The sequence below is a fragment of the Mauremys reevesii genome, linkage group 19, assembly GCF_016161935.1.
Source record: "Mauremys reevesii isolate NIE-2019 linkage group 19, ASM1616193v1, whole genome shotgun sequence".
In the NCBI taxonomy this organism is placed as follows: Eukaryota; Metazoa; Chordata; order Testudines; family Geoemydidae; genus Mauremys; species Mauremys reevesii.
The window spans coordinates 24,211,431-24,233,233 of NC_052641.1; the positions used below are offsets into that span (position 1 = coordinate 24,211,431).

Here is a 21,803-nt window from a genome sequence, read left to right on the forward strand (position 1 = left end):
AATCTAATCCTTATGCCAGTAAGTCTTTCATTTAGTATCTTCAAAAGTTAATTTCAAGGCCTAGGAAGGTTTGTCATTTAAAAAAATTGAAATGTGTTCCTAGACAAGCCAAAGATGAAATTATAAACTAGTAATAGGGGCTAAGATCTGCCCTCTGTGAAATCAATTTGTTTTTCTCCCTGTAACTTAGTCTTAAAAATCAGTATTAAAGTGAAACTTGGCAAAGCCCATTCTGCTATGAGTGGTATGGAAGGTGGGACATTTTAATACTTGGAAATGGATAGTGAAGTTGAAATTTGAGTTAATTGGACAGTGATGGCAAATAAAATGTAATCTGAATCAAAGGTAGTATGCACTACCCTAAATAATTCATAGAGTGGCTCTGGTAGGTGAATTAAGGAGTAAGGCAAGTTCGTTACTCAAAGCTTTTTTCCCCATGGTTCAGTAAAGAAAGGAACTGGATGAGTGGATGCATTAACAGATCACATACTGTTCAGCATAATACCATATTTGTACACAGTACTTCTGCATCTTTAAAGAGTCTCTGGCCAGCTGAAAACAATGCATACAAAACATTTTCCTGTCTTCCTATATGGGTGTAAACTTTCTATTCAAGTCATACCACTGCTTTCAGTGACATTAGGAGGACTGGCCCTTTAGAATGCAAGCTCTGGGTAAGGAAACTAATTCCTGGTAAGTGCCATACAGAACACTAGAGCTAAGTCAATCCTGCCAGAGAGCCTAGGAGTGCATGATAATTAGCTGCATGGTTCAGCCAGGCATTTCCAATGCTATTCTGTTTGCTAAGCCTCTGCCACACTATAATCATTTCAGTGCCTTAAAGCTGCATGCATTCAATAGCTCTTACAATCTCTCAGGGGGGCTATAAAGTCAAAGGACACTGGGAGTATCACATCACTTTGAAAGGCTGAAGTCACCTTTGGCATTAGAAAATAGCCTGTCAAAACCAAGATACATGAACAGTATGTTTAGCACAGGCTGGGATATACCTTTACATACAAAAGGTTTGGAATGTGATAAGCACAACTTAAGGTGAATATGCCACAAGTAGTTCCCAGAAGGCAGGTATGTATGTTTTGTATTGTACTATTGTGTGTCTCCCTCAATGAGACCAAGTTTGGCTTAGTTTAGTATTGCTGAATCACAAGTGTGGCCAATTGTTGACTATACCTTTCAGGTGATCTATTCAGCTGAACACATCACAGCTATGCTGATCCATAGTAGCTCCTTTTCCTGCTAATGGGGGGAAAAGGACCATCTGGCTAGGTACACAGCACCTTTGGACCTATGGGTGCTTTAGGGAAGATTGCCTACACCTCACTCCAGTCTCTGCTCTTATTACTTGGAGTAGTAAAAATCTTCCAGTCTTCTTGAGGCTGACTTGGTCTTCTCACCCTGGATCACCTAGAGAAGTACTGATTTGGACTGCTCGTTGTACCTTAAGGGAGGGAGATTTTTTCCTAGCAAGTTAGGCATGACAGCTGTCAAGCTGCTAGCAGCACTTCAGGTTAAATGCTTACACTGAAGTGCTTGTGGGACTATTTGCAGGATGAACACAACTTTAGTTGAAATAAGCATTATAAGAAGGAACTGAACTGCACCCAGTGAGCTTGGCAGTCTATAAGCAGACATGCCAGGAAATAAGTTAAGCTAGATCCAGTGTTAATAACAAATTTATTGTGGTCACTTGGGTAGAAAAGTTCTACACAGAATGCACATGACCAGTTAGGATATTTTTCACATGAACACTTCTAAACCCCAACTCATTTTACAGTCCCACCTCACTACCCTTCCCTCCCCCCTCCCCCCAGACATCAAGCAACTGCTAATGAAAAGCAGTAAACAGCCACTTTGGGCTAACATTTCCATCTCCACTCATGAGTGAAGATTCCAATTACATTCCAGATTAGAGTTCAATATTTTAACAGAAGAGTTCCTGAGTCCAGTATTTACAAGATAACATTCAGAAATCAAGATTTACAATTCATCCTTCTCTCCTGCTTCCTCTTCAGGGGGAGGTCCTGCACTTCCATAAAGCTTGCTAACAATTGGCTGGACAACCTCCTCCAGTTCCTTCTTTTTAGCTTTGAAATCTTCAATTTCAGCATCTTGGTGGCTTTCAAGCCATTCAATCTTTTCCTCTACTGCCTTCTCTATTGTTTCCTTGTCTTCAGATGAGAGTTTGCCACCTAGTTTTTCTTTGTCCCCAATCTGGTTCTTCAGGGAATAAGCATAGCTTTCCAACTCATTTCTGGTATCAATACGTTCTTTAAGCTTTTTGTCTTCCTCTGCAAACTTCTCAGCATCATTAACCATCCTCTCAATCTCCTCTGGTGTCAGACGGTTCTGGTCATTGGTAATTGTGATCTTGTTTTTATTTCCGGTGCCCTTGTCTTCTGCTGTAACACGGAGGATTCCATTCACATCTATCTCAAAGGTAACTTCAATCTGTGGGACACCACGAGGAGCAGGAGGGATTCCAGTCAAGTCAAAAGTACCCAGGAGATGGTTATCCTTGGTGAGAGGACGTTCACCTGCAGAGGTAAGAGTTTTAGTTTGTACTTGTCTCTAAAAAGGAGGGGTTACATGTGGTTTGACATGACTAATCTTGGGTTTTGAATCTGTATTTTGTTTTACTTTAGCTGGGCTTTCACCCCCCCTTAAAGTTTGGGGACACTTGAATTTTTGAATGATGACCAGATGAACACACCACTTGTTTGGGAGTAGGCTAAGTGTTCAATTGTGGCTTTATTTAGTTGCCTGTAACAGTAAAGAGGAATACTGAGCCACCCCAGGTTTGTAGTAAAAAGCCTTTACAATATCAGTATATTTTAAAACTGAATAGGAGTGATTTAGACTTCTCCCTCCAGAGACCACAAGATTAGAGCCCTCATGAAAAGGGACGATAGGAACTCTGGACAAATCCAATCAAGCACTCTGACTAGAACACTAGTATTTAAGATGCTACAAGTAGCCTTTTGAGTTGGTCTGTTAGCAAGGTCTCCCCACTAGAGGAGTTTTGTTTCCTCAAGGGCTATAATGAGGAATTCTGACATAACCTCTCTTTTGAGGCATGGTCATTCATTGCTCCATGTCTAACTTAGTAAGGCTTTTAAAAATGTTCACAAGACAAGTGTGTACAGGATACACACTATTTTAGTTCAGTGATACAGGACTCTTACCTTCATAGACCTTGATTGTCACAGTTGGCTGGTTATCAGATGCTGTGGAGAAAATCTGTGATTTCTTGGTGGGGACAACAGTATTTCTTGGGATGAGCTTCGTCATAACACCCCCAACAGTTTCAATGCCAAGTGTCAGAGGACACACGTCAAGTAGCACCAGGTCACCTAAAAGACATTTTTCTAGCTTTACTCCTATTCACAGTTAGAGATTGTTACACTAGAGGGTACAAGGGCCCATGGTTACTGTACCCTTATGAAAGCACAGCAAGTATAGACTGTTCCTAGTGACAATGTTAATTAGAATTTAGCTTCCAAGTTGAGAACAGAAATCATGCAGCAGGCTTACAAAAACCTGCTCCAATACTAGTGGTAAAGTGTAAACACATTTGGCATGTTTACTAGTTTTGCACCTACCAGTATCTTGGTCACCCGAAAGGACACCAGCCTGAACAGCAGCACCATAAGCAACAGCCTCATCTGGATTGATGCCACGAGAAGGCTCTTTGCCATTGAAGAACTCTTTAACAAGCTGTTGTATCTTGGGGATTCGAGTAGAGCCACCCACAAGTACAATCTCATCAATGTCTGATTTCTTCAGGTCAGAATCTTCTAGAACTTTCTGCACAGGCTTCATGGTGGAACGGAACAGATCCTAAAAACGCAAGTAGTTACAATAGTAAGGTAAGGCACTATTTCTCCCCTATGCTGGAGAAGTGTATCTTGATGAAGTGTGGCCTCGACAAATGACCATGAGCAAACCAAAAAACACACCAAGTACTGACTCCAGCCAGATGCCAGTTTACCATTTGACCTTGGGAAGAGAAACTAAGGCAAGAGATTTGCCCTACTCCCATGTGAATTGTGGAGTTATTGCTTCATAGAGTTATGTTTAATGTGTTTTGTAAATTTAATTCAGTATAAGCAATGGCTGAACATACTAAACATGCAAGTAACTCCAAGCCACTGATTCACCATCCGAAGAAGTGGGTATTCACCCACGAAAGCTCTGCTGCAAAACATCTGTTAGTCTATAAGGTGCCACAGGATTCTTTGCTGCTTCTACAGAACCAGACTAACACGGCTACCCCTCTGATACTTGACACAAAGCAACTGTAACTCTAGCTTCAAATACTAACCATATTCAGTTCTTCAAACTTTGCCCGAGTCAGTGTCTCAGAGAAGTCCTCTCCTTCAAAGAAGGACTCTATTTCAATTCTAGCCTGATGCTGAGAGGACAAAGCTCGCTTTGCTTTCTCTACTTCCCGACGTAGCTTCTGTACAGATCTGTTGTCCTTCCTAACATCTTTTCCAGTTTTCTTCTTGTATAACTTGATAAAGTGTTCCATAACACGTTGGTCAAAGTCCTCTCCACCCAAGTGAGTATCTCCATTTGTAGCCACAACTTCAAAGACACCATTATCAATTGTGAGGAGGGAGACATCAAAGGTTCCACCACCTAGATCAAATACAAGGATGTTCTTCTCACCCTCCCGCTTATCCAGTCCATAAGCAATGGCAGCAGCAGTACTGTTGAAGAAATAGTAGTTAGAAAACTCACAAGGCCTAGCACAGCAAGACATCTGCAGAAGAGTTAAACTACTTACGGCTCATTGATTATTCTCATTACATTCAGTCCAGCAATGGTACCAGCATCCTTTGTAGCTTGACGCTGAGCATCATTGAAATAAGCTGGGACAGTGACAACAGCATGGGTAACCTAGAGGAGCAGGATGAGGATTAATGTAACAACTTCAATAATCAGCAGCAAGAAAGCAAATGAAAGCTTGACAATTTCAAAGTGTTAGAGGGACTGCCACTGCCTCAAGAGTGCCTTCTCACCTTCCAGGTTAGAAGTGGCTTCCTTTAAGACTACCTCTAGAGTGCCCAGACAATAACAGAATTAAGCAAAGCTCACTGGGTCCTGTCTGAGCTCATCTTAACATCTGCAAGGGCTCCTAGCCAAACTGGGTAGAAATTAAAATTCAAACTTTGGTCTGCAGCTTGAGAGATTATCACCTGCCACTTTATCATTCTGGAAAGCTGCTGCTTCTACAAGATGACACAGTTGATCATTTGTTATGTTAACCTACCTTCTTTCCTAAGTAGGCCTCAGCAGTTTCCTTCATCTTTGTCAAAACCATAGCAGAAATTTCTTCTGGAGCAAAGGTCTTTGTCTGTCCACCACCAACATCAACTTGTATATATGGCTTGGTCTTCTTTTCAACAACCTACAAGAAAAAATACATTTCTAGTAGTTTTAAATCTTTGAAGAGAACTGAAACCTGAACAATACTCACTACTCAAAAGTCAAAAAGGAGATAAGAGCAGAGGACAGATGTTCTCTCCAGTAATATTTTATGTCAAGAGCCCACATGGATTACAATTAGGTACATGGATATTATATATCATTTCCATTCCCACAACCTATACATTTCATTTTGATTCAAGGCAAGATATTTAGCATACTGAACTACAGTACTCCAGTTATGGGACAGAACATGTGAATGACAGTAACTGTTTCCATCCTAGTCACCCTCCCTAATGAGGGTAATTAATGGCAAGATTCAAGGCAAGTAATTAATGATTTTTGGATGTCCAAGAGAATTAATTTTGCAATTATGAATAAGGGGAAGATACAGTGAAAACATAAGTCACCTATTGGAGTGTAGGTCTAATAGCCACAATACTTTTACTGTACCATAGTCTGCATGTGTGATGCAGCAGACCCTGATCACAACTCGATCTCATGGAGCTTCAACATAGAATCTGAGTCCACAAGTGACTTTTCCAAACATAAACGCGGCTGCCCGGCTCAGCACCTGAAGCTGCCGTGTGGCACGTACCTTGAACGGCAGGTATTTGATATCCTGCTGCACGGAGGGGTCGCCCCACGTGCGGCCGATCAGCCGTTTGGCATCAAACACCGTGTTCTCGGGGTTCGAGGTGAGCTGATTCTTCGCAGCGTCGCCTATGAGCCGCTCCCCTTCGGGGGTGAACGCCACGTAGGACGGCGTGATCCGGTTGCCCTGGTCATTCGCGATGATCTCCACGCGGCCGTTCTTAAAGACGCCGACGCTGTGAAGTGCAAGCGAGGGTGAGACGGGCCGGACACGGCCCCCCCCCTACGGCCCCGCCCCCCCCCTGCGGCCCCGCTCTACGCACCATGAGTACGTGGTTCCCAGGTCGATGCCCACCACGGTGCCCACGTCCTCCTTCTTCTCGTCCTCCTCGCCGCGCACGCCGCCCGCCAGCAGCGCCAGCACCAGCAGCGCCCGCCTCATGCTGCCGCCGGGACCCTGCGGAGCGCAAGGGAGAGCGGAGCGGCTCAGCGCGGCCCCACCACGCCCCGGGGCCCCCCGCCGCCCCGGCCCGCTCGCCTCAGGGCCCGGCCCGCTCGCCTCAGGGCCCCCACCGCGCCTCGGGCCCGCCCGCCTCGGGGTCCCCCGCCTCAGGGCCCCCCCACCGGCCCGCCCGCCTCAGGGCCCCCCCTCGGCCCGGAGCGCTCCGCCGCCCGGCCCCTCAGCCCAGCGCCACGCACTAGGCCGCACGTCCCACTCACCATCACCTCGCACCAGCTCCGCTTCACTCGCTATTGCCGCCGCTATGCCCAAGCCGCCCCGGCCGCCTACCCTTATATACCCTCCCTCACGGCTTCGTGGAGGCCAGCTATTGGTTGCGGAACCCGCGCTGGAACCTTTCCATTGGTTGGCAGCGACTAAGCTGGCCACTCTTGATTGGCGAAGATCAAGCTCTCCGCAATGACGTGTGGCGTCGCACCCCTCCGTCATCATTCCATTGGTCCACTGTAGCCGTGTCGCGGACCAATCAGCTTCGAAGGGACAGCCAAGCGGAGTGAGCCCATTGGCTGGGAGCAGTCGTCACGCTGCAGGAAGAGAGAGGCGGTGCTGGTCCATTCTGGAAGTTTCTATGGTTACCAGCCCCTGGGGAGGAAGTCGGGAATGGGGGGCCGGGGGCGTGGCTTGGGGAAATGGGGGCGAGCGGTTGCCAGGAGAGACCAAGGAGTGAACGGTCCCAGGGTCCCAGCTCCTGTCCCCACGGCTGCAGCGGGGACGGAGGCTACGAGGGGCCTGGGGCACTGTGATGCTCTCCACAGGGGCCTCGATGGGCCGGAGGACATGGTGACGTCCCACTGCAGAGGTCACGGCGGGCCTGGAGCCTGTGTGACCTCCCCACACGGCAGCCTCAACGGAGCAGGGGACGGCCTGACACTCCCCACAGGGGCCTCGATGGGCCGGAGGACATGGTGACGTCCCACTGCAGAGGTCACGGCGGGCCTGGAGCCTGTGTGACCTCCCCACACGGCAGCCTCAACGGAGCAGGGGACGGCCTGACGCTCTCCACAGGGGCCTCGATGGGCCGGAGGACATGGTGACGTCCCACTGCAGAGGTCACGGCGGGCCTGGAGCCTGTGTGACCTCCCCACACGGCAGCCTCAACGGAGCAGGGGACGGCCTGACACTCCCCACACAGAGGCCTCGATGGGCCGGAGGACATGGTGACGTCCCACTGCAGAGGTCACAGTGCGCCTGGAGCCTGTGTGACCTCCCCACACGGCAGCCTCAACGGAGCAGGGGACGGCCTGACGCTCCTCACAGGGGCTTCGATGGGCCGGAGGACATGGTGACGTCCCACTGCAGAGGTCACAGTGCGCCTGGAGCCTGTGTGACCTCCCCACACAGCAGCCTCAACGGAGCAGGGGACGGCCTGACACTCCCCACACAGAGGCCTCGATGGGCCGGAGGACATGGTGACGTCCCACTGCAGAGGTCACGGCGGGCCTGGAGCCTGTGTGACCTCCCCACACGGCAGCCTCAACGGAGCAGAGGATGGCCTGACACTCCCTACACAGGGGCCTTGATGGGCCAGAGGTCCACTGCAGAGGTCATGGCTGGTGACAGCATGACATCCCTCATGCAGGCCATGATGAGAAGCCCTGCACGGAAGGCACAACAGAGCAATGTGACTACCCACGTGGGAGCTAGGATGGGGTGATATGATGCCCCCATGCACATTGTATCACAACAGAGATTCTCAGATATTATTGTATGCGGCCCATAGAGAAAGCGAGAGTCAGGTGTTGGTGTGTTATCTGCATTGTAGATTGATGTAGAGTAAAACAAAACCCTCCATTTCCATGTAAAACTGCCTTAAAAATTAAGCCAGAATAAATAGACATTTACTCTAAATTAGACCACTGATAACATCAATTTTGGGCTCTCATCAAGGAGTTGTTCAGAAATAAGACTGGATCTGGGATGAAATGTGGAATATATAATAAGCATTGACTTGTCAAGAACTGGGTTTTAATTCTCATCTTCAGGTCTTTCTGAACAGAAAAAAAGAGGCCTGTTTGCTGATATAATCACACCTTTTTGGTTTTTGCTGCCCCGTTCAAATTGGAAAATGAACAAGTCCTTCCTATGGGTTTGGCACTTTTTAGGCTTTGTTATTGAGTCACAATGGTGGTGCAATAACAAGCCACATCCTGACACAAATATCACTCACTCCCTCGCATTACATCAGCCTCAAGATATCACAGGATAGGAGGAAATTGCATAGTTAATCATAAAATAAACTCATTACACATTTAACTCCCCTAAATTACCCCTGAACTACCAATAAAGTAGATTTCTGTGCCCTCCTCTCTAATCTAAATATGTAGCTAAACTTTTAAAAAAAAATCACCTTCAGGCAAAATCTATGTCTGGCAAGTTTCAGCTGAAAGAGGAAAGTTTTCAGGAAGTTAAAAGTGACAAAACAAAAGGCTAGAATGAAAACTGTTATGCATCCTTTAAAAGGCATTAAGCTTGGAACCTAATCACTTTGGAAATCTAAGATGAAAGAAGTTTCAGGTATTGTACCTGCTTCTCAAGTCCTGCCAATTTTTGCAGTTTTACAATCACATTTTCTGATATTGTCTTTCTCCTGTAGCTGTGTGAAAGACCCAAGCAAACAATGCCCAAGAAAGCAACATTCTAGAACAATTAAACTATTGACTTGTTAGGAGACAAATATTTCAGAGGAGCTGGACTGAGACTAGACTAAATACAAAACTCATTTCTTCCATCTATCTTTCCTTAATAAATTCTTTACACGGACATTCAACATTCTCTCTCTCTCTGTTTCTCACACACACAACCAAAAATACATACTAAAGAAGCTATTCCCACAAGTTAAAGAAGAGAGGGATTGTTATTATATTTTTTAAAAAAAACTGAGACGCGCTCACAGTGCAGGAAGCCATATAAGTACATATACAGATAGATTAGATTTATACAAAGAGAATGTTTGTACAGTGTTCTAAACATAAAAATGCTACATCAAGCCTGGTTATTGTTGCATGAGCTGCACTCTGCTTGTGGACAGCTTTCTTAACACCAAGGGTTCTCAAACTTAATTGCACTGCCACCCAAAAATTACTACATGACCCCAGGAGGGGGACCGAAGCTTGAGCCCACCCAAGTCTCATCACCCCGGGCGGAGGGGCCAAAGCTGAAGCTCAAGGGCTGCAGCCCCAGACAGGGGGCCTGTAACCTGAGCCCCACCACCCAGGGCTGAAGCCCTCGGGCTGCCCCAGACGGTGGGACTCGGGCTTTGGCTTCAGCCCCAGACCCCAGAAAGTCTAACAGCAGCCCTGGCAACCCCATTAAAACAGGGTCGAGACCCACTTTGGAGTCCCGACCCACAGTTTGAGAACAACTGCTTAACACCATTACGTGAACTCATAGGTTCAAAGAGTCCAGGAGACCATCAGGAGAGACAAAGAGGCCAAAACTACAGTATGTTGTGCTGTCCCTACATGTGTAAGTCACTGTCATTTTTATTCCCCCACTCACCCTTTTGCAAATATCTTCTTTTAACCTTTACATTATACTAGTGGTGGGCAACCTGTGGTCTGTAGGCTGCACGCAGCCCATCATGGTAATCTGCTGGTGGGCTGCGAGACAGTTTGTTTACATTGACCGTCCGCTTGCACCGCTGCCCGCAGCTCCTAGTGGCCGTGGTTTGCCATTCCCGGCCTTTGGGAGCCACAGGAAGGGGCACGGGCTGGCCGCCGCTTTCTGCAGCTCCCATTGGCCTGGTACGGTGAACTGCAGCCACTGGGAGCTGCGGGCGGCCATGTATGCAGACGGTCAATGTAAACAAACTGTCTCGCACACCGTCAGCAGATTACCATGATGGGCTGCGTGCAGCCCACAGACCACAGGTTGCCCACCACTGCATTATACAGTCTTTGACTTCGGAGGATTTGGGTAGTTTATATATATGCACTTGATTTTTTTTTCTTTCTTTGCCATTTTTTCTACTTTGTGTTGACACAGTATTGTTACTTAACTTCCTTCTTTACAGGGACCTTAAGTTACTGTTTCAAATACTCTACTTAATCTTCAGAAGAGGACTCTCTCCTGGCATATACCTATGCTTCCTGGGAGTTGGATATAGTCTGGATATTCTATTTCTCCTCAGCAAAACTTGTGTATATAAGGGGAATGTTTTTCTCTTCCTAGCTGAGAACATATTTATTCATTTTTTTTTAGCTCTAGAGGAAGCAATCTCATAATACTAGCAAATGTTCTGGGTTTCTTTTTGGAATATAAGGTGGCAGTTGACTGTGTTGTACCCAACCTTAACAGTGTGTAATATGCTGTGTGTTTTTGCTTGACTGCCATTATTGGGCATATTTCAATTTGCCACATTTATCATAATTGTTTCTAAAACGTTATTAAAAACAAATACTGTTTTTATAAAGATTCATTTGATAAGAGAAGGAGGCTTGAAGGAGTTAGGGTGTGATGATTCACAAAGAGCCTGGTGGATAGAGTTTTGGAGGTGGTAGATACAACATGAAAAATTTGTCTATCATGAAAGGTTGCTTGGAAGGGAAATCTCCAAGGATAACTCGTGCTGCAGGAAAATGGTGCTGGTGATTCAGTAAAAGCTTCTCTCCTTCAATCAGTACTGACCCCAACGCTCAATCATGATGCTAGAGGATACCATACTAATATTTGTAAAAAGGTTTGAGGTCCTGGAATGGAATGTTCTTAGTGTTAGGTAGTATTAATTATTATTAGAGCTTCCAAATGTAAATGAGAAATGAAATAGAGTTACCGACATTTGGTTATTAAAAATACTTTAGCATTTTTCAGAAGAGTAAATGTGTTAAACCTGCTGTCCTGATAACATTTTGTGCGAGTAATTACATTCCACCACACTGAATTCTCCCTGCTGTGTTAATTGGATACAAGATCCTCCTTCATCAGTGAGGATTGCCGGGGAGTTGGTTGAGAATCAGGAGCTCTGGGTTCTGTTCCTAGCTCTGCAGCTAACTCACTTTGTGATCTTTAGCAAATTATTTAATCTTTCTGTGCCTCAGTTTCCTTATCTATTAATGTTGATAATACTTCTCTATCTCACAGGGTAGTTGTGAAGTTAAATTAATGTCTGTAAAGTTCTTTGAGTTGAAAGGTTCTAAAGAAGGGCTAAGTAACATTATGACTATGATAGTATGATTATTATTAATTTCCTATCCTAAACTGTTGTGTAACATAGCTGTTCATTGTTAATCAACTGCTTTGTTCCATCCTAGAGGCGGGTGCACTGAGCAATCCTGCCCTGCTCTGGATCACATTCCATATACAGTACCACTCCATCCTCTCCCCTGTGTGGCTCTGACTCCTTAGGGCAGGATATACCACCTGTTTGTAAAGTACTGTGGGATGAAAGGCACTATAGAAGTGTAAGAGATTATCTAGAGGCATTTTAGAGAATGATGCTAGTTATCTAAACTGCATAATCTATAGAGGTGAACTCTGCAGAAGCTGTGAGCAGGGTAGTTGAAAGCAGAAATATAACATAGAATGAATGAGTGATTTTTCACATCGTTGTTTATATTTAATAGATATGTGATAAAGCCAGTTCACAATAAACACTGAAGGTTTGTTTTCCTCATCAGATAGTCACTTCAAACAGGGAGATGTCTCCACTGGACTTTTCCCTCAGCTCAGAGACAAGTTGCCTTTCAAGATTCTAGTAGCTCCTACAACTCAGATGCCTCAAAAATAGAAGACAGGGAGACAGTGTTCAGAATAGGCAGGTTAGCAGGTGCTATATAAAGAAAGTGTTATTGGTGCCATTTAAAAATCATCACAGTTAGGGAGGGAGAAGGACTGCAAACCCACTGATTTGGAGGTGAGGGGATATGTGTCAGAGGAAGCACAAGATATGCAGTTGCAGTATGTGATTGAGTTCAAAAATATTTTTTATTCTCAGTCGCCACAAGGTGGGTTGTTAATTTCGGATTCAGTTATAATAGGACAAGTTTCCATATCCTCAACTCCTTCAAATGGGGAAGGAATAACTAGTTCTTGGTCTGATGGGTCTTTTAGACTCTAGCTATCAGAAGCTGAGCAGTTATAATTTATTTAAACATATCCAAATCAGACTGCATCTTGAGAAATGGGAATGTATTGGATGAAAAGACACAAAGCATACAGCTACAGGAACAGTGACTTCAAACATCATCAGTCATGTGATCTGACTGGCCTAAATCTTGCACTTTACTGTATGTCAAGATTTAAACTACTTCATGCCACTTGCTTACCTGAACTGAAGATGCTGCTTCTGTGCTCTACATCACTTGCCCCAGCTTGACAACTCTGCATCTTAGTAAAATGTCTGTTATCCAAATATACGGTGTAGTTGTAGCTCTGTCGGTCCCAGGATATTAGAGGATATTATCCAAATAGTGGTTAATCAAAAAAAGACAGGTCATTGGTGAAATTTCATTCTCCCCTGGAGACTTGGTAATCACAGATTTATATTCTCTGGATATGCATAGAATTTAGCAACCACTGACATGTAAAATAATAAAAAATGAAAGGCTGTAAAACCCCCTGCGCCCTCACCCCTCTTTACTGACTCAGTCACTGAATCGGTCCACTCCACTCTTTCCACCACCTGCCACTTCTCTGCCCCTCTCTCCTATTTCAGAGTCCATCCTGATTGCATAACTTTCTCTCCCCATCCTCTTTCTTTGCTCCTTCTCCCACTCTGCTGACTGCTTCTGGAGAAAGTCCCATGATCATGTGGACTTTCTTCACTGCAAAATTATCCTCTTTCAGTTCTTTCATCTTCTTGGTCAAGCCACACTACTTCTCCATTCTCCTTGACTACATAATTCCAGCTGCCTATGCACCACCTTTGATTCCCTCCTCAAATCCTCCTTTATCTCTGCCTCCTCCATCTCCATACAAAATCTTGCCTACTTTTTAAAGAGAAGATGGACTAGATCCACTGTCGCATACCTTGTCTCTCCTTCTTCCTGTTATTACCCTTCTCTTTCTCTCCAATCACCAACACCATAGTCTTTTGCCTGCTGTCCCACTTCAACTCATCAACATTTCCTTTACCTCCAATCTCATCGTTAATCTTTCTCTGTCTTTATGGTCCTCATCCTTATGCAGAATGCAAGCACACCGTAGCTTCTCCATCCTAAAACAAACACCCCTGACCCCACCCACCAGCCTCCCCAAACACTGCCCCAGCTTCCTTCTTCCCAGCTCCTCCCAGTTCATCACCTAATGTTTCTTTCTTCCACTTCCATCCTGGATCCTTTCCAATCTTGGTTTGATCCTCTCCACCACACTGAAACTGCTCTTACCAGGACCTCTAGTGATATCTTCATGACCAAATCTCAGGGCCTCTGCCCCAAACCACTGTGTGTAAAAGAAACTGGAAACCAGATGACACAGGTGGGTCAAGTTAAATTTGGAGAAGATGAAGCTGATATTAGCAGGAATGAGAAAGGATTTTGAAGGCATCCGATCACCAAGTCACAAAGTAGTGCATAGTCCTGAAGTCCCGCCTAAGATGTTAGTTTTGATCTTTAAAGCCTTTGATGGGGTAAGACCAAACTATCTCAGAGACTCTCTCTCCCTCTGTTCTCTGCTGTGACAGCTAGATTGACCAGGACAGTCTCCCATAGTAAAACCACCAAAGATGTGGAGTTTCCTAAAGTAGAAATCAGGATGAGACAAAGCCTTTATAGATTTAGATAACAATGCATGACTTGTCTCTTTGCACAGGCTTTTCTCCAATCTTGAATCAATGGGAGAGCATGGCAACAGTCTCCTGGATAACAGTCACCAGTGGCTAAGAGATGAGGGAAGTGAAGCAGTTAGGGCCTACTTCAAACATGATTCATTATGAATTTCAATTATGTAAATAGTGTCTAGATACCACCCTCAGTTAGAAATTGAAGGGAGAATTGCTTTAAATCAATAATTATTTTTATACGAATAAAAAGGTAAAATGCAAAATTTGTATATGTAAGATTCATAATGGGCTTAGTGTGTAAACTCCATTTTTTTTCTTGTAGTTTTCCAGATAAATTGATCTCTTTATAGTCTGCAATAAGTAACAGAACAGTAGCATGGCTATTTTTGCATACAAATAACTGGAATTTAGTGTTTTACTTCTTGTATCTAAACACAGTTTGTTGCTTGACTTGGTATATCCCGAGCAATAGCTTGTACTGAAGGTTGGTAAAATGTCCTGTTGCTACAAGTGTCATATATAGAAAGACATCTTATCTTATTACTTGTAAATTACAAGGCTAAGGTCAGGAAGTCTGATTAGGTGTAATTGCAGGGTAAAAACTAGCCAAAACATAGCCTACTGAAACTGTTCAGTGCCAGATACAATCTTGGCATGACATCTGCTTCTCTGACACTCCTCCTTAAGCCAGAAAACTATTTTCATAAATGTGCAATTGATCTGTGGCTTCTTAACTGTTGAAAGAGGTCAAAGACTCTTTTGTTAGAGATCAGTTGGTTTCCTCTCAGTGTTTCTGGTCAGTCCAGGGATGCTGGTGTGCGGTGTTATCAGTCTGATCTAAGTATGAATTTATGTAGCTCTGATGTGAACAGGCATTTTTACTTTCAAAAAGAAAAAAAGTTCAAAATATAATTCTAAAAATTCCAGAGCTTTTCTCTTTACAAATCTGTATTAGAGAACAAGATGTCACACTTCTGCCAAACATAGGAACTGTACCAAATTCAGCTCTAGCATTCAGAGCTTACTTGAGGACAATTTCATCCTGAGACAGCGTTGTTAGTTGAGCAGGGTGTTGTCCTTGTTGGCTGACTTAGCTTCTTTTGCTGTTTTTACTTCATACATTTCTGATCTCATTTGAGATACCCAGTCTTTATATTTAATTACATTTATGAGGAGTCCAATAAAAAGTTGAAATTGAAATCCTGAACTGATGGTTACAAAATCAGAATAGTATCAGATACAAAGATACACGTCTCAGACAGGCATATTTATGAGGCATTTGTCAGAAGGGTGCAAATTTGACTAAAACAACTCTCTTCTTTTGTGGCATCTACAAAGAAAATCAGTTGTGGTTAAGTAGATGGTTTGCCATTGACCATTGTTTCTGATGCTGACCAATACAATTTGTTCCCTTGAGCTTCCCACACCAGTGCGTTTTACTCACCTGTTTTCTGTAGTTTTACACTTGGATTGCAAGCTCTTTGGGACAGGGGCTGTCCTTTTTCTTAATGAGGGCACACTGACTAGCAAAAAGGGGCCCTGGCCCCTAGGTGCTAATATGAATAAACAATAAAAGTGACATAATAAATGCTCCTTATGCAAGCAAGAGCTTTATTTAGTTTAATACACTTGGCAGGCCCAGCATCTACACCCCATGCAATACAATAATACAAAGCATTACAATCCGAAATACAGTTTTTAGACAGCCTGACTGCCCTGCCTACCCGTGCCTGTGGGGTTCTGTGTCAGGCCTGACAATCCGTTTCTGATCTGGTAGCGGCTGCCTGCTATTTCTAGTCCCATTTCTCCCAAAGGCAGACCTAGATTTTCTTCCTTTCTCTCGCCGCCTCTTTCCATGGCCGGACCCCCGCCCATCTCTCTCCTCCTGGAACTACATCTCCCAGAAGGCCTGGCGCGCACGCCGCATGCGCAGTGACGGGCCTGTTCGTTCTCGCTGAGGGAGAAAGACGCAAGCAGCCGCGGGGTCTCGGTGGAGCGGCGGCGGCTGGAGACGGAGAGCGACGGCGCCACATGCACAGGTTGGGCCCCCTCCCCTCTCCGACGTGCTCCCTCCTCCGGCGGCTGCTGGCCCCGGCCCCGGCGCGAGCGAGCGAGCGAGCGAGGAGCGCGCGCCGCGGGGCCCGGCCGGGGCAGCCCAGGGGCCGGAGGCCGAGTCCTCGCGCCCCCTGCTGGGGCGGCGCCGGGGGCCGCGGGGCCTCTGCCTGCTCTTCCCCGCCACTCCCTGGGCTCGCGGGCGGCCTGCGGCTGGGGCGCTGCCAGCGCCTCCCCGCGGAGCGGGGGGTCGGTCTCCCCGTGGCCCGCGCGGGAAGCGGGCAGCGGCAGGGTGCCAAGGTCATGCGGGGAGTGAGCGGGGCCGGAGCCCCGGTGCTGCAGTGCCCTCAGCGCCAACCCCGAACCTGCCCGCTGCCCCCTCGGGAGAGAGGGACAATGGCAGCGCAGGGCCGGGCTGCTGGAGAGCAAAGAGAAACCCGGAGAAGGAGCGCCCTGGGTATAGACGTGGGAAACCAGACATGATACCTGCGTGTGTTTGTTGTGATGCATGTTCAATTCAAGCTTAGTAGCTGCTTTTGTTTCTGGACAGATGAATGTAGCTCTCAAAAACGTTCAGCATTTGTGGTGCAGAACCGCTCAAGGTCCCATTTGCCTTCCCAGGAGCCATTGTTACCTGGCATGTCAATATTTAGCAAACTGCCGTCATTGAAGTATTAATGAGTCTTCTCCTCCCACGGCATTCCAAAGAGAAGTACTGCAGGACCATAGCCCTGTCTGAGCTAAGTCACTGTGACAGTACCAAGGTGTGTTAGAATCAGTTTGGGTAGCTTTTATTATAGAAGTCTTGGATATATTCATAGATTTAAAAAGCTGTACATGGAAGAGCATTCTGACTTTCCCACCTCTTGGTTACTGCTGGAATGTATCTGCTCAAATTGAATGCTTTTTCTTTGCTAAGTCATGATACTGAATTCTTCTTTATAGGACTAGCTTTTATGGCATTAAGGAAAACGGCACTGTAAAAATTGCTGATCTTTATAACTGAACATATGACCCTTTTGTTTATTAACGGGCTGGTCACTTTTTCTTCTTGAAGGCTAAAACTGTGGCCTACCATGCGTAAAAGAGGCAATCTGAAGATGATAGGGAACGAATTAATTATGGGACAAGTATGAAAGTTTTGAGAGTGAACCTCAGTACACTAGGTAAGAAGTTGGGGAGGAGTCTTTAGAAAAGAGACTTGTACATTGTAAACTGCTGTTACTTCACAGAGAACTTTAAAATATTCTGTCTAGGCATCTTTTTACACATCCCATTTTCATTATTTTATTTGCTCTTTTTATTAGTTGCCATATTTTCATACAAAGAAATGTCCTGAGAGCGTTTCTGTTCCCTAATTGAAATTAGTTTTCACTTCATCTTTGGTTATAGTACCAATCATTTCTAGAGACTTCATATAGGAAATAAATAGGTGAATTCTTAAGACAGCCATCTGAATTCTTAGAGTGGGACAGACACACAAATTTGTTTCAAATAGCATGTTTTTCAAAGTTTTCTGAGGCATGGCACTCTAACAATGACAGTGATTTCTTCTAACTGTACAAATGTGCTAGATATCAAGCTCATGTGTCATATATGCGTTATTGTCAAAAAGTACCCTGGGAAAAAGACTGCCTAGTCATATTTTGATGGAGTCTGAGGCTATGTCTACACTACGCACCTCTTAGTGACACATCTAAATGATGGGGTCTAAATTAGTTGTTACCACTCAAGAAAGAGATCTTGAGTCATTGTGGATAGCTCTCTGAAAAACATCCATTCAGTGTGCAGGGGCAGTCAAAAAAGTGAACAGAATGTTGGGAATCATTAAGAAAGGGACAGATAATAAGACAGAAAATATCATATTGCCTCTATATAAATCCATGATGCACTCACATCTTGAATACTGCATGCAAATGTGGTTGCCCCATCTCAAAAAAGATATATTGGGGAAAAGGTTCAGAAAAGGGTAACAAAAATGATTGGGGGTATGGAACGGTTGCAGTATGAGGAGAGATTAATAAGACTGGGACTTTTCAGCTTGGAAAAGAGACCACTAAGGGGGATATGATAGAGGTCTATAAAATCATGACTGATGTGGAGACAGTAAATAAGGAAGTGTTATTTATGCCTTCTCCTAACACAAGAACTAGGGGTTACCCAATGAAATTAATAGGCAGCAGATTTTAAACAAAGTATTTTTTCACAGAACGCACAGTCAACCTGTAGAACTCTTTGCCAGAGGATGTTGTGAAGGCCAGGACGCTAGATAAGTTTATGGAGGATAGGTCCCTCAATGGCTATTGTCCAGGATGGACAGGGACAGTGTCCCTAACCTCTGTTTGCCAGAAGCTGGGAATGGGTGACGGGTTGGATCACTTGATGATTACCTGTTCTGTTCGTTCCCTCCTGGGCACCTGGCATTGGCCACTGTCGGAGGACAGGATACTGGGCTAGATGGACCTTTTGGTCTGTTACAGTACGTCCGTTCTTATGTTACAGCCATGCCACAGGTGCACAGTGTAGCCTCTCTTTGTCAGCAGGAGAGAGCTCTGCTGCTGACAAAGCACTGTTCACACTGGTGCTTTTCGTCAGTAAAACTTCTGTTGTTCGGGTTTTTTTTCACACCCCTGAATGACAAAAGTTGTACTGACAAAAGTCCAGTGTAGACAAAGCATGAGAAACTGTTTGACCCTCCTCTTTATCTGCATCTTGTTTAATCAGACTGTGACAACTGCCTATGTGTCTAGCCAGCCTACCTACATCAGTCTCCTTAAAGGGGACTCCTGATTCAGACCTGTATCTCTTTATATAGCTACGGGCTTTCTTACTAATTTTAATTTGAAGCCTGCCATCAGAACTTGTCCCTCACTGAATACTTTCTTAAAGAATATTTGCCCACTTAAGATCTCCCTGCTTTGTGCCCTGCATCTTGGTAGGACTGCAGGATGGTACTCATTTGTACATCTTCCTGTTCCTAGTTACAAACTTCTTCAAGATCTCATGATTCAACATTTTTAATACTTAGATCCAGTTTCTACTGTACAAGGCTGTCACAATACTTTTATTTTCCTATTTCATAGTCCTTAAGTATTTCAGCCTAATTGGATATTTTAAATCACCCTTTACTTGCAATTCTCAAAATGCAATAGAAAACTCCTGAAGGGGTGTGTGATGGGATGGACTAGGCCCAAAGGCCCCTGCTGGAGGGTTCTGCCACATCCATCACAAGGAAGGAGCAGTGGAGAGGTCCTCCAAGCAGGGTAGAGTGGCTGCAGAGGAAGCAGCTGATCAGGGCCCAGGAGGGCCATATAAAAGGAGTTGCAGAGCAGTAGTCAGTTGCTGCTTGGAGAAGAAAGAACCGCGAGCCTGGCAGCCTGGAAGAGCCGCAGGGCCACAGACAGTTTGCTAGCAGGGACCAAGGGAGCTCCTGGCTGGTTCCTAGGAATGAGTAAGAACTGAGCCTGGGGAGGGCTGCAGGAAGATAGTGTCTCCAGGGAGGAAGCCCTGGCGATACAGCCCCATACCAGGGCTGGACTACTTAAAAACCAAAGTCCAGGGAGGGCTAGAGAGAGAGAGACACTACCAGAGGGGTACTGAGATTGGCCCCAGTGGACCGTATACCCAGAAGGGGGTTGTGCTGGTTAATATGCAGACAGTGTGACTCAGCCGGAGTGCTGTGTCACTGAGAAACCCCCCCTGAGAACCACCCAAAGGGGTCGCCAGCACTAAAGAACGCAGACACGCCCAACCAGAAGGGGGCACTTGTGGTGGGTGCCAGCCCCGTTACAGGTGGTTAATCTTCACAGTGTTGCTGGGAAAATAGATCACTTTCATTGGGTGTGTCTGAGGATCTAGTCACATTAATTCACAGTGATCCTGTAATCCCCAGTGCCCACAGAGACTCTCACTGACATGGGGCCACCCATGCAAAACAGCTTACAGGATAGGGCCCTAAATTTCCATAACATGAAAACAACCTTACTAATACGAAAAATGATTTTAGCATCTTGTTATATACAGCTTATTTGCAAATACACACTTTTAAAGAGATTGTATATAAATATAGTTTCTCTTTCCAGCAGATGCAGAATCCTGCTAATGTGAAATAAGCCCTTCTTTGCTTAATAACTTTAAGAACCTCCCAATCTCTTATATTCTTTGGGGAGAGTGTCACTTAGTAGAATGTTCTAAAAATATAATCACGTATACACATTAGAAATATATTAGCAAGGAAAAGCAGCAGAGAGTCCTATGGCACCTTATAGACTAATAGAAGCTCATGCTCCAAAATGTCTGTTAGTCTATAAGGTGCCACAGGATTCTTTGCTGCTTTTACAGATCCAGACTAACACGGCTACCCCTCTGATAATTGGCAAGGAAGATACTGCTGACCCTTTATTAATGGGCCATTTTTAGCATCTGTTGTCTTTGTTATTACTTAAGACGCAGACAATTGTAGTGGTTTTTTTTTTGCTTATGTCATGAAAAATTTAAATACTGTATAGTGGTACTGTATGTGGTATTCACAGAGTTATAAAGTTTGACGTGGTTTAAGTAAACAGAGTTTTTTAATGTTTGTCTAAAACGGGGTGGGCAAACTTTTTGGCCCTAGGGCAACATCGGATACAGAAATTGTAGGGAAGGCCGGGGGAGGCTGTGCCTCCCCAAATAGCAAGGCATGGCCTGGCCTCCACCCCCTATCCAGCCCCCCGGAGCCTCCACCCAACTCCCCCGCTCCCCACCCCTGACTGCCCCCGGGGATTGCCGCATCCTATCCAAACATCGCTGCTCTCTGCCCCCAACCATCCCCCCCAGGACATCTGTCCCCTATCCAATCCCCCCTGCTCACCACCCCCGGGACCCCCGCCCCATCCAACCTCCCCTGCTCACCACCCCAACCTCCCCCCATCCAACCCTCCCTGCTCTCCCCTCCCCACATTACCTGTGGGGTGGGGGAAAGGGGGGCTCAGTCCTTTGCCTGTGCATTTCCCCTGCTCATTTGTCTGCTTTCCCTGGCAGTCAGGCAGGGCTCACTCCTTGTCTGGGCTTGCCTGCTGGGGAGAAGGGCCAAGCATGCTGGGGGTGGAGCGGGGCTCTGGCTTGCTCTGCCCCTGTCCCTGGCAGCGGGGCTCAGGCCTCTTGACCGCCCCCCTGCTCCTCGCGCCCTCTCCCCCTCCCCCCCCCGAAACTCCCTCTGACCGCGCCACCCTGGAGCACCAGGTCTGGCAGCAGTATAGCCGCGCTGCCCGGCCGAAGCTGCAGCCATGCTGCCCAGGCACTGGGGGAACTGAGACTGCCAGGGAGGGGAGCAGAAGAGGAGTGGCCAGGGGCTAGCTTCCACCCCGCTCACCGCGCTGCTGGGGAGTTGGGCTGGCTCCTTCACAAGCCTGTCCTGACACCACTCCCTGGCAGGAGCTCGGGGGCCAGAGGGAAGGGTCCTGCCAGCCGGATGTGGTCTGCGGGCCA

At 45.8% G+C, this 21,803-nt stretch overlaps 2 protein-coding genes across 5 annotated transcripts in view; one reads left to right on the forward strand and one right to left on the reverse strand.

Annotated features, from left to right (window-relative positions):
* Positions 1-1,391: 1,391 nt before the first annotated feature.
* On the reverse strand, positions 1,392-6,924 carry HSPA5 (heat shock protein family A (Hsp70) member 5). Its single transcript, XM_039506592.1, has 9 exons — positions 6,766-6,924; positions 6,369-6,502; positions 6,050-6,281; positions 5,297-5,434; positions 4,811-4,923; positions 4,343-4,733; positions 3,621-3,858; positions 3,204-3,371; positions 1,392-2,555 (listed from the first exon to the last, which is right to left on the reverse strand). Exons 1-9 carry the CDS (start codon positions 6,766-6,768, stop codon positions 1,999-2,001), a joined length of 1,974 nt encoding a protein of 657 aa, XP_039362526.1. The 5' UTR covers positions 6,769-6,924; the 3' UTR covers positions 1,392-1,998.
* A 9,212-nt stretch (positions 6,925-16,136) lies between these two features.
* Positions 16,137-21,803, forward strand: part of GAPVD1 (GTPase activating protein and VPS9 domains 1) — a 65,681-nt gene continuing 60,014 nt past the window's right edge. For 3 of the 4 annotated variants that reach the window (XM_039506518.1, XM_039506517.1, XM_039506521.1), the window contains exon 1: positions 16,137-16,321. Coding sequence is in view for 2 of the 4 variants with exons in the window: in XM_039506517.1 (XP_039362451.1) it covers positions 16,314-16,321 (8 nt within the window). In the remaining 2 variants the exon portion in view is untranslated. Of the gene's footprint in view, positions 16,322-16,914; positions 17,099-21,803 lie in introns of those variants that run through there. The other variant, XM_039506520.1, reaches the window with a different exon arrangement.

What these genes read in the sequence shown, in the direction of transcription:
- HSPA5 (XM_039506592.1), bottom strand. An exon ending in CTGGGAACCACGTACTCATG is followed by an intron (nt 6,282 to 6,368) that starts GTGCGTAGAGCG and finishes TGCACTTCACAG; the next exon opens with CGTCGGCGTCTTTAAGAACG. An exon ending in TCAAATACCTGCCGTTCAAG is followed by an intron (nt 5,435 to 6,049) that starts GTACGTGCCACA and finishes TTTTTCTTGTAG; the next exon opens with GTTGTTGAAAAGAAGACCAA.